A 12,606-nucleotide genomic window follows, 5' to 3' on the forward strand; every position below is an offset into this window, starting at 1 on the left:
ATCAGGGGTGTCAAACTGCATTCCTCGAGGGCCGCAAACAGGTCATGTTTTCAGGATTTCCTTGTATTGCACAGGTGATAATTTAATCACCTGCACATAATGATTCCAGCACCTTGTGCAATGCTAAGGAAATCTTGAAAACACGCATGGTCTGAGGCCCTCGAGGAATGCAGTTTGACACCCCTGGTGTAGATGACACAGGGATGCATCACCCATACAAAGCAAGAAGGAGGAAGGCGATCGTAAGAAGATGGGAGGCGCCGGACCAAGACAAGCGATTCCTCTCAGACCGGTCTGCCCCGTAGGTGATTATAATGAAAGTCTTTCTTCTCTTCGAGGTCGGGTTGGGGGCAGATATACAGCATTATAGAATAGTAGGTTATAAAATACATTTCTTAAACCTGATGAGGCTGGTGTACTCACTAAAAAAATATAAGTGAATTAAATTGAGCACTGTGGACTCATAAAATGTTCATTTTAGGCATGGAATCTTTAGCAATGGATTATAAAGCCATCTTTTTTTATTTTATTTTTAACAGTAGATTTTCATTGTTAGTACACTAGCCTGATTAAGGGTAAAAGATCTATATAACGATGTACGGTAATCGGCTTATATTGTGAAATCTGATGATTGTTCTACTTTAGAGAGACTTTCTGGAATAAGGTGAAAATGCAAACTTTTGACCAAGCAAAGATGAAAGCAAAGCATCAAGCCTTCCCCAAAAGGCCCCCCTCATAGATTAATGTTGGTTGACCCTGCCAACATTAATTTGTTCAGCCAATAGTCTAGTGTGTATGGGGCGCAGGTCGACTGATGGTCTGGAGAGATATTGATTGGGCATGTCCAATTTTAGATTGCTGATCGCATTGTTCTCCCGGAGATAAGGCATCAGCCGACTTGTTTAGTCGGCAGCTGTCTCATAGAGAACAAAGGAGCGCTCCTGTGTATGGGAGAGACAGCTGGGGTGAACGTTGCTGAAAGATCGGCTGAAGCATCGTTCGGCCGACAGACATTTAGGCCATGTGCACACGTTCAGGATTTTTCGCGTTTTTTTTGCATTTTTTCGCTATAAAAACGCGAAAAAAACGCTTACATATGCCTCCTATTACAGTGTATTCCGCATTTCTTGTGCAAATGTTGCTTTTTTTTTCGCGAAAAAATCGCATTGCGGAAAAAAAAGCAACATGTTCATTAAAAATGCGGAATTGCGGGGATTCCGCACACCTAGGAGTGCATTGATCTGCTTACTTTCCGCATGGGGCTGTGCACACCATGCGGGAAGTAAGCAGATTATGTGCGGTTGGTACCCAGGGTGGAGGAGAGGAGACTCTCCTCCACGGACTGGGCACCATATAATTAGTAAAAAAAAAAGAACTAAAATAAAAAATAGTCATATACTTACCCTCTGATGGCCCCGGTGTCTTCCCGCCTCTCTGCGCTGCATGCTGCCGCTTCTGTTCCTATAGATGGTCTGTGTGAAGGACCTATGATGACGTCGCGGTCCTGTGATTGGTCGCGCGACCACTCACGTGACCGTGACGTCATCGAAGGTCCTGCACACACACCATCTATAGGAATGGACGCCGCTGAGGAGATCGGCTGTCTGCAGAGGGTGAGTATAACCATTTTTTAAATTTTTTTTATTATTTTTAACATGATATCCTTTACTATTGATGCTGCTTAGGCAGCATCTATAGTAAAAAGTTGGTCACACTTATCAAACACTATGTTTGACAAGTGCGACCAACCTGTCAGTCAGTTTTCCAAGCGATGCTACAGATCGCTTGGAAAACTTTAGCATTCTGCAAGCTAATTTCGCTTGCAAAATGCTAAGAAACACGCAAAAAAAAAATGCGGATTTCTTGCAGAAAATTTCCGGTTTTCTTCAGGAAATTTCTGCAAGAAATCCGGACGTGTGCACATACCCTTAATGTGTTTGGCCAGCCTAAGACTATACAGGTGCATCTCACAAAATAGAATAGAATATCATCAAAAAGTTAATTTACTTCAGTTCTTCATTACATAACGTGAAACTCATATATAGAGTCATTACAAACAGAGAGATCTATTTCACGTGTTTATTTCTGATAATGTTGATGATTATGGCTTACAGCCAATGAAAACCCAAATGTCACTATCTCAGTAAATTAGAATACTTTATAACACCAGCATGAAAAAATGATTTTAAAATCCGAAATGTTGGCCTACTGAAATGTATGTTTAGTAAATGCACTCAATACTTGGTTGGGGCTCCTTTTGCATCAATTACTGCATCAATGCGGCGTGACATGGAGGCGATCAGCCTGTGGCACTGCTGAGGTGTTATGGAAGCCCAGGTTGCTTTGATAGCAGCATTCAGCTCATCTGCATTGTTGTCATTGATTGTGGGTACTTCTCACTAGACCTTGGAAATCAAGGTCCAGAGTCTGGAGGAAGAGTGGATAGACAGACAGTCCAAGCTGCTTGAAGTCTAGTGTGAAGTTTCCACAATCAATGATGGTTTGGGGAGCCATGTCATCTGCTGGTGTATGTCCACTATGTTTTATCAAGACCAAAGTCACTGCAGCCGTCTACCAGGAAATTTTAAAGCACTTCATGCTTCTCTCTGCCGACAAGCTTTTTGGAGACGGAAATTTCATTCTCCAGGAGGACTTGGCACTTGTCCCCACTGCCTAAAGTACCAATACCTGGTATACAAACAACAGTATCACTGTGCTTGATTGGCCAGCAAACTCGCCTGACCTTAACCCCATAGAGAATCTATAGGTTATTGTCAAGAGGAAGATGAGACACCAGACCCAACAATGCAGACGAGTTGAAGGCTGCTATCAAAGCAACCTGGGCTTCCATAACACCTCAGCAGTGCCACTGGCTGTGCCATGCCATGATGCAGTAATTGATGCCAAAGGAGCCCCCACCAAATATTGAGTGCATTTACTGAACATGCGTTTTAGTAAGCTAACATTTCGGATTTTATGATCATTTTTTCAAGCTGGTGTTTTAAAGTATTCTAATTTACCGAGATAATGACTTTTGGGTTTGTATTGACTATAAGCCATAATCATCAACATAACAGAAATAAACCCTTGAAATAGATCACTCAGTTTGTAATGACTCTATATAATATATGAGTTTCAATTTTTGTATTAAAGAACTGAAATAAATTAACCTTTTTGGTGATATTCTAATTCTGTGAGATACATCTGTACTTCACTGGTCCTCACTAGACTCTGATTGATGGGGCTCTTGTACAGAGCCAGTAATTGCATCACTGATGGCCTTTCACAAGATCGTAATAGTTCATCACATGTATGTAGCTAGCAGAAGCTCCCAAAGTCCAGATCCCGGCTTTTTCCTGCGGTGGGAATAGGTCCTCAAAATATATTGGATTAGGAAATCTGACTGCTTCTTTATGTAGTTTCTATTCAATTTCTCTAAAAATCCCAATTTCTGTGAGATATTTATTCTCCGAGAGTTCCCCCATTCTTCACAATTGTGTCTCGGGATTTTTCGGCAGACAGGCGAGATGACAAGGCGGCCGCGCAGAAGATGTAATTGGTCTGTAGTAAATGCTGAGGTAGCACAATATTTTATAAATCAATATGCGAAGCATGGCGATGAGGGTTCACATTTCTTCTCGATACACTGTCAGACTTGTATTGTTACATTATTTGCCTGCGTAACTACATATATTTCTTATTCTTATTACCCCGAAACAGCTGTCTGTGGATGGATACCATGCTTGGCATAGGTGGCTTTCCTTCATAGGATGCTGCCCTTCCCGTGGTTGTTCCTTCCCGGGGAAAGGCCTGGCTATTCACTGCTTGCGTCGAGAAACACGTCATGGTGTCTCTGCAGCTTCTTTACATGCATCTGCATATTTCCCATAAGGGATGGGGGCAGTGTTCTGGAATCACTGCGTTGAGAAACACGTGATGGTGTCTCCGCGGTGTTGGATGTTTTGGTCTCCCCGAGGCCAATCATCTGTGCCTTTATAGCCTTTTTACTAGGCACTGCTCCTAATAGCCAGATTCCTACTCCACACTGATGAGGGGCAAAAACCCCGAAACAGCTGTCTGTGGATGGATACCATGCTTGGCATAGGTGGCTTTCCTTCATAGGATGCTGCCCTTCCCGTGGTTGTTCCTTCCCGGGGAAAGGCCTGGCTATTCACTGCTTGCGTCGAGAAACACGTGATGGTGTCTCCGCAGCTTCTTTACATACATATATTTCTTGGCAGCCGACCATGGTTGTTTGATTGTTATCGCAGGATGTTAACCCCTCGTGCTTTTGACCCGGCGGCTCCTAACGCATTCCCATCCTACTCATGCGGGACTAACTGCTAAATGGGGACCAGTGATTATACTGAAAGCTGCTGGTCGCCTGACACACACGTTCCTATCGCAATAAACGTTGCACAGATCTCCAAATCTGTCTTACGGGTTCCTCTTCTACCTACTATTCCAAGAAAGTCAAATTATCTTCTCATATGTCGAAAAAGTCTCATAAGTCTAGATTCTTGAGCCAACAACCATTCCGAAAATCCTTGGTGGTGCATGTGATAGATCAGATCATTTATGCTGGATTCACCTCTAAGGACTTGGGTACTTGGCTTTCTGTTTGATTCTTACTCCCTACCAGAAAAAGTTTCCTTAATTTCCCTTTTGATAAGATGCAGTCTCTTTGTCCACCCATCTAATGTATATTGGGGTATCTTTACTTTCCACCAACAGAAAATGTAGGTGGTAAAGCAAAACTGGGCATGTTTGCTTCAATGTACCTGATCCCTTGTTCTCATGGGAGAAGGCAACACCTCTCATTTAAGTTTACTCCCCATTCACCAAGGACACTTGTTTGGCCAACAGCTGTCTAGGGTGTATGACTTCCATTTAGTCCATTTAGGCACAAAATGTCTGTTGAAACCAAGCAAAGGTGCTGGGTGCACCCTTGGTATGGTAAAACAGTTCACTGCACCCTCTCACCTGCTTGTTCACCATCTTTCTTCTTCCCCTTCTTCCACGATTCCAGATGGTCAGAGATGGATGTAAAAAAAAGTTGGAAGGTGCCCTGAACTACTCAGCCATTGCAAGGGTGCACCAAATGCCGATGCTTTGTTTGCACAGTCATTTTGTGCTGATAGACCCTCTTTATTATGCCTGTGCACAGGAGTCATATGACTCCTTAATATTCCCTCCGTACAAAGCCGTTAGGCACCTTATGTATACATTTTAACACTGTCTGGTAGACCATGTCATATTTTGTTCAGTTTATTACAGAATTTGACCAAAAATAGCCCAAGGATACCTCCACAGGCTGTGATGACTTGGACATATTATGGCATCCTTTTTACATCTCCACACAGAGTAGAGCCGTAATGCGCCAATGTACTTAAGCTGTCGGTCTACTTTATGACAGCCCGTCGGGCAGTTAGTACAGGTCATATAAAGTCTGCAGCACATCGGTGAAGCCGATTGATCAAGACTGAGATATTGCACTCCAGTTTTGACGAAGTGTGCATTGGCATAAGGAGCGCAGGTCATCAATATCCAATTGGTGGGGGTGGAACACATGCTACTCCTATCAATCAGTTGTTCCCAGGGCCAGCAGTGGCTGAATGGTACCGGCAGTCGCTGAAAGGTTCCGGCAGTGGCTGAATTACCCAGCTCCATCAACTGTATAAAGGCCTCATTGGAATACTGCAGATCCACCTCTGTTATTTTGAATAGGGGCGGATGTGCAGTATTTGGCCACGGCCACTATACATTCAATGGAGCTGGGTAGTTCCATTCCGCAACTGATCACTTCCGCACCGAGAGCATCTGATCGGTATTGCACCACTACCAACCTGAAATTGATGACCTATCCTAAGAATAGGCCATCGATATAATGTCCTGGACAACTCCTTTAATAGGCATGTGCCTCACAAGGAATTTGGCACATCTTTCAGGTGTTGTGTATGAGCAGATGACTGGATTACATTTGTCTTAATTTACACCACTTTTTGCGGTTTAAATTATCATTATTTTATCGTCACCCACCCATTTTTTTACGCTAGAGTTGGCAGAAAAATGACAAAAGTTCCAAAACTTTTGCAGGAGTCAGTGGCAACATTTCAAACAGTTTTTATGCCAGAATTCTAGTGCAAACTGTGTGATGAATCTGCCCATAACACATTTCTATTATTTGGATTTTTGGCAAAGTAAATCGTAACTGAAGTTTGAACTTTATACTTCTAGATTTGACATTTTTTTTCATCTGATTGTTAATGATTTTTCTACTCTTGCAGGTCTGTCGAGTTGCCTATGAGATCATGCAGACGCTCCATCCCGATGCTTCGGCTAACTTTCACTCCCTGGATGATATTTATTATTTTGGAGGACAAAATGCTCACAACCAAATTGCGATATATCCCCACCACCCAAGAAACGCAGACGAAATACCTATGGAACCTGGGGACGTTATTGGCGTGGCCGGAAATCACTGGGACGGTTACTCAAAGGGTGTTAATCGTAAACTGGGCCGGACCGGTCTTTATCCGTCATACAAAGTTAAGGAAAAAATTGAAACAATCAAATACCCGACATATCCAGATGCTGACAAATGAGAGAAGAATGCGACACTGCCACGTGTCCATTGGAACACGAGAGAGACCAAACTGCAGTTACGTCAAGACAGAAAGCTGTTTTACCTTAAAGGGATTTCAATGGAAGTTCCTATGTGCAGAACATTCACCTTACAAAACTCTCTCGTTAACGGTTCCACCTTGTCTGACGATCAGGCTGGTCAATAGAGCGTGGTGCTCTCCTTCTGCCATTAACTGACAGACGTTAAACACTGCCATATTGTGCAATTACGGTGACGTGAGGACGTTTTATACTTGCAAGGTTTTAAGCGATGATGCCTGTCATTAAGAATCCGGCACAGCCTGAAGCACTGTGTGGATTCCCCATTCTTTAAGTAGCATTGTGACTACGGCAATTACCGTACTCCCCCTGTCCAAAGGAAGTCAGTCCATTGGTTTCAGTCAAAGATGTTGATTTGTCTGATTTGTCAAGATCTCCCTCCATAAAGAGTCAACACACGAATGACTCATAACGCAGACAAAACCATTCACTGTTCGTTACTGTAGGAAGACTTTTTTCTTTTTTTTTTTTTGTATAAATTCTCCATGAGATAATTCTTAAACTTGTGTTTCTTGGCATTGTCTTTGATAACAAACAATTAAATAATATAAAAAATGACCTATTTATAACTTTGTGCAAATTGTTGAGAAATGCGATGGGTCCCTGTGATAGGACGGTTGCAAGATGGTACACAGGACTGCTCTTATGTCTGTAATAATAGCTTTTCTATTGAGTTTTCTGAACTTTCTCGATACAGCAGCGTGTCTTTATTATTAGGTTGTTTTGATAGTTAGAGATCGGATCCTTTTAGTGGAGCTAAAATTACTTATTCATGAGTCAATCTTTATAAGAATACTTTGTGCTACAAGATGTTTTTATATACAGTGGGGCAAAAAAGTATTTAGTCAGTCAGCAATAGTGCAAGTTCCACCACTTAAAAAGATGAGAGGCGTCTGTAATTTACATCATAGGTAGACCTCAACTATGGGAGACAAACTGAGAAAAAAAAATCCAGAAAATCACATTGTCTGTTTTTTTAACAATTTATTTGCATATTATGGTGGAAAATAAGTATTTGGTCAGAAACAAACAATCATGATTTCTGGCTCTCACAGACCTGTAACTTCTTCTTTAAGAGTCTCCTCTTTCCTCCACTCATTACCTGTAGTAATGGCACCTGTTTAAACTTGTTATCAGTATAAAAAGACACCTGTGCACACCCTCAAACAGTCTGACTCCAAACTCCACTATGGTGAAGACCAAAGAGCTGTCAAAGGACACCAGAAACAAAATTGTAGCCCTGCACCAGGCTGGGAAGACTGAATCTGCAATAGCCAACCAGCTTGGAGTGAAGAAATCAACAGTGGGAGCAATAATTAGAAAATGGAAGACATACAAGACCACTGATAATCTCCCTCGATTTTGGGCTCCACGCAAAATCCCACCCCGTGGGGTCAGAATGATCACAAGAACGGTGAGCAAAAATCCCAGAACCACGCGGGGGGACCTAGTGAATGAACTGCAGAGAGCTGGGACCAATGTAACAAGGCCTACCATAAGTAACACACTACGCCACCATGGACTCAGATCCTGCAGTGCCAGACGTGTCCCACTGCTTAAGCCAGTACATGTCCGGGCCCGTCTGAAGTTTGCTAGAGAGCATTTGGATGATCCAGAGGAGTTTTGGGAGAATGTCCTATGGTCTGATGAAACCAAACTGGAACTGTTTGGTAGAAACACAACTTGTCGTGTTTGGAGGAAAAAGAATACTGAGTTGCATCCATCAAACACCATACCTACTGTAAAGCATGGTGGTGGAAACATCATGCTTTGGGGCTGTTTCTCTGCAAAGGGGCCAGGACGACTGATCCGGGTACATGAAAGAATGAATGGGGCCATGTATCGTGAGATTTTGAGTGCAAACCTCCTTCCATCAGCAAGGGCATTGAAGATGAAACGTGGCTGGGTCTTTCAACATGACAATGATCCAAAGCACACCGCCAGGGCAACGAAGGAGTGGCTTCGTAAGAAGCATTTCAAGGTCCTGGAGTGGCCTAGCCAGTCTCCAGATCTCAACCCTATAGAAAACCTTTGGAGGGAGTTAAAAGTCCGTGTTGCCAAGCGAAAAGCCAAAAACATCACTGCTCTAGAGGAGATCTGCATGGAGGAATGGGCCAACATACCAACAACAGTGTGTGGCAACCTTGTGAAGACTTACAGAAAATGTTTGACCTCTGTCATTGCCAACAAAGGATATATTACAAAGTATTGAGATTAAATTTTGTTTCTGACCAAATACTTATTTTCCACCATAATATGCAAATAAATTGTTAAAAAAACAGACAATGTGATTTTCTGGATTTTTTTTTCTCAGTTTGTCTCCCATAGTTGAGGTCTACCTATGATGTAAATTACAGACGCCTCTCATCTTTTTAAGTGGTGGAACTTGCACTATTGGTGACTGACTAAATACTTTTTTGCCCCACTGTATATATATATATACTATATATATATAGTGTGTGTGTATATATATATACATATATATATATATATATATATATACAGTCATGGCTAAAAGTATTAACACATCTGCAATTATGTCAGATAATACTAATTTTCTTCCTGAAAATGATTGCAATCACAAATTCTTTGGTATTATTATCTTCATTTAATTTGTCTTAAATGAAAAAAACACAAAAAGAATTGTCCTAAAGCCAAATTGGATATAATTCCACACCAAACATAAAAAAGGGGGTGGACAAAAGTATTGGCACCGTTCGAAAAATCATGTGATGCTTCCCTAATTTGTGTAATTAACAGCACCTGTAACTTACCTGTGGCACCTAACAGGTGTTGGCAATAACTAAATCACACTTGCAGCCAGTTGACATGGATTAAAGTTGACTCAACCTCTGTCCTGTGTCCTTGTGTGTACCACATTGAGCATGGAGAAAAGAAAGAAGACCAAAGAACTGTCTGAGGACTTGAGAAACCAAATTGTGAGGAAGCATGAGCAATCTCAAGGCTACAAGTTCATCTCCAAAGACCTGAATGTTCCTGTGTCTACCGTGCGCAGTGTCATCAAGAAGTTTAAAGCCCATGGCACTGTGGCTAACCTCCCTAGATGTGGATGGAAAAGAAAAATTGACAAGAGATTTCAACGCAAGATTGTGCGGATGTTGGATAAAGAACCTAGACTAACATCCAAACAAGTTCAAGTTGCCCTGCAGTACAAGGGTACAAGAGTGTCAACCCGTACTATCCGTCGGCGTCTGTATGAAAAGGGACTGTATGGTAGGAGACCCAGGAAGACACTACTTCTTACCCCGAGACATAAAAAAGCCTGGCTGGAGTTTGCCAAAACTAACCTGAAAAAGCCTAAAACGTTTTGGAAGAATGTTCTCTGGTCAGATGAGACAAAAGTAGAGCCTTTTGGGCAAAGGCATCAACATAGAGTTTACAGGAGAAAAAAGAGGCATTCAAAGAAAAGAACACGGTCCCTACAGTCAAACATGGCAGAGGTTCCCTGATGTTTTGGGGTTGCTTTGCTGCCTCTGCCATTGGACTGCTTGACCGTGTGCATGGCATTATGAAGTCTGAAGACTACCAACAAATTTTACAGCATAATGTAGGGCCCAGTGTGAGAAAGCTGGGTCTCCCTCAGAGGTCATGGGTCTTCCAGCAGGACAATGACCCAAAACACACTTCAAAAAGCAACCAAGTATTAGGCTGAGGGTGCCAATACTTTTGTCTGGCCCATTTTTGGAGTTTTGTGTGAAATGATCAATGCTTTGCTTTTTGCTTCATTCTTTTTTGTGTTTTTTCATTGAAGACAAATTAAATGAAGATAATAATACCAAAGAATTTGTGATTGCAATCATTTTCAGGAAGAAACTGAGTATTATCTGACAGAATTGCAGGGGTGTTAATACTTTTGGCCATGACTGTGTATATATATATATATATATATATATATATATATATATATATATATATATATATATATATTACAGACCAAAAGTTTGGACACACTTTCTCATTTAAAGATTTTTCTGTATTTTCATAACCATGAAAATTGTACATTCACACTGAAGGCATCAAAACTATGAATGAACACATGTGGAATTATATACTTAACAAAAGAGTGTGAAACAACTGAAATTATGTCTTATATTCTAGGTTCTTCAAAGTAGCCTTTTGCTTTGATGACTGCTTTGCACACTCTTGGCATTCTCTTGATGAGCTTCAAGAGGTAGTCACCGCAAATGGTTTTCACTTCACAGGTGTGCCCTGTCAGGTTTAATAAGTGGGATTTCTTGCCTTATAAATGGTGTTGCGACCATCAGTTGTATTGTGCAGAAGTCTGGTGGATAGACAGCTGATAGTCCTACTGAATAGACTTAGAATTTGTATTATGGCAAGAAAAAAAACAGCTAAGTAAAGAAAAACAAGTGGCCATCATTACTTTAAGAAATGAAGGTCAGTCAGTCAGAAAAATTGAGAAAACTTTGAAAGTGTCCCCAAGTACAGTGGCAAAAACCATCAAGCGCTACAAAGAAACTGACTCACATGAGGACCGCCCTAGGAAAGGAAGACCAAGAGTCACCTCTGCTTCTGAGGATGAGTTTATCCGAGTCACCAGCCTCAGAAATCAAAGGTTAACAGCAGCTCAGATTAGAGACCGGGTCAATGCCACACAGAGTTCTAGCAGCAGACACCTCTCTACAACAACTGATAAGAGGAGAATTTGTGCAGCAGGTCTTCATGGTAAAATAGCTGCTAGGAAACCACTGCTAAGGACAGGCAACAAGCAGAAGAGACTTGTTTGGGCTAAGGAACACAAGGAATGGACATTAGACCAGTGGAAATGGATCATCTCCTTTAGACTAGCCGTAGAAGCAGATTCTTCCGCTACCTAGGGGAGGACAATAAGGGAGATACCATCTATCTAGCCTGATGTCACTCAACCCCTCCACTCCTGTAGACCTCACCGTCTGATGTATACAGGAGGCACACAATTTTTTAAACCAGGGATTCAAGCTTCAGGAGGCTAATTTGCATATTCCAGGTGCCTTCTGGGAGAAGCGAAGTCTCCCTAAGCTAGAAGATCGTTGGGTACAGCCGGGACCAGCTGCTTTGAAAGCATCACCAAACCGCGCGCCTTACGGCGCGCGAATTTTTGCCTGTAGGACATTATTGCAAGAGAGCTTGGCTGAGTAGATTACACAAGAAGGAAAACACACAGCAAGTCAGCAGGATCTAGGAGCAACATGGCAGATGTGACAACCTACATGGTGAGCTGCAGCATGTGCTACATGTTCACAGATCGACCAGAAGAAGAATCCAATTTCACCTGTCAGAAGTGTAGACTAGTGGCCCTTTTAGAAGAAAAGGTGCGGGGTCTGGAAGAAAGAATAGCAACTTTGAAACTCATCAAAGAGAATGAAGACTTTCTAGACAGAACAGAAGCATCTCTACTGGTCACAGAAGGTGCAAAAAGTGTCAGAGAACCTCCAAAAGCAGATGAGTGGAAGCATGTGACCAAAAGAAGCAAGAAGACCGTGGAGAAATCACCAACCACACAACTGAAGAACCGATATCAAATCTTTGTAGAGGATGAAGATGGCACACCTAAGAATGAAGCAATACCAGCAAGCAAAAAAGAAAAGGGCACACAGCAACAAGTGACAGCAAAAAGTACAGCCAAGAAGCAACGAAGAGTGGTGGTGGTGGGAGACTCACTACTGAGAGGCACAGAAGCAGCCATCTGCAGACCGGACATAACTGCAAGAGAAGTATGCTGCCTTCCAGGTGCGATGATCAAGGATGTGACCGATAGGATACCAAAGCTCTTCAGCTCCAAGGACGTCCACCCATTTCTTCTGATACATGTTGGCACCAATGACACGGCAAGGAAGGACCTACCGACAATCTACAAGGACTTTGAAGAGTTGGGGAAGAAAGTAAAGGAACTGGATGCAC

At 42.2% G+C, this 12,606-nt stretch overlaps 1 protein-coding gene across 1 annotated transcript in view; it reads left to right on the forward strand.

The window, feature by feature from the left end:
- The window catches only part of FUT8 (fucosyltransferase 8), a 288,014-nt gene extending 280,772 nt beyond the window's left edge, over window positions 1-7,242 (forward strand). The window contains exon 11 of the mRNA XM_069726425.1: window positions 6,288-7,242. Within this exon, the coding sequence (XP_069582526.1) occupies window positions 6,288-6,605 (318 nt within the window). The 3' untranslated portion in view covers window positions 6,606-7,242. The remainder of the gene's footprint in view (window positions 1-6,287) is intronic.
- Window positions 7,243-12,606: the final 5,364 nt, after the last annotated feature.

This window comes from Ranitomeya imitator, chromosome 1 (genome assembly GCF_032444005.1).
Source record: "Ranitomeya imitator isolate aRanImi1 chromosome 1, aRanImi1.pri, whole genome shotgun sequence".
NCBI lineage: Eukaryota > Metazoa > Chordata > Amphibia > Anura > Dendrobatidae > Ranitomeya > Ranitomeya imitator.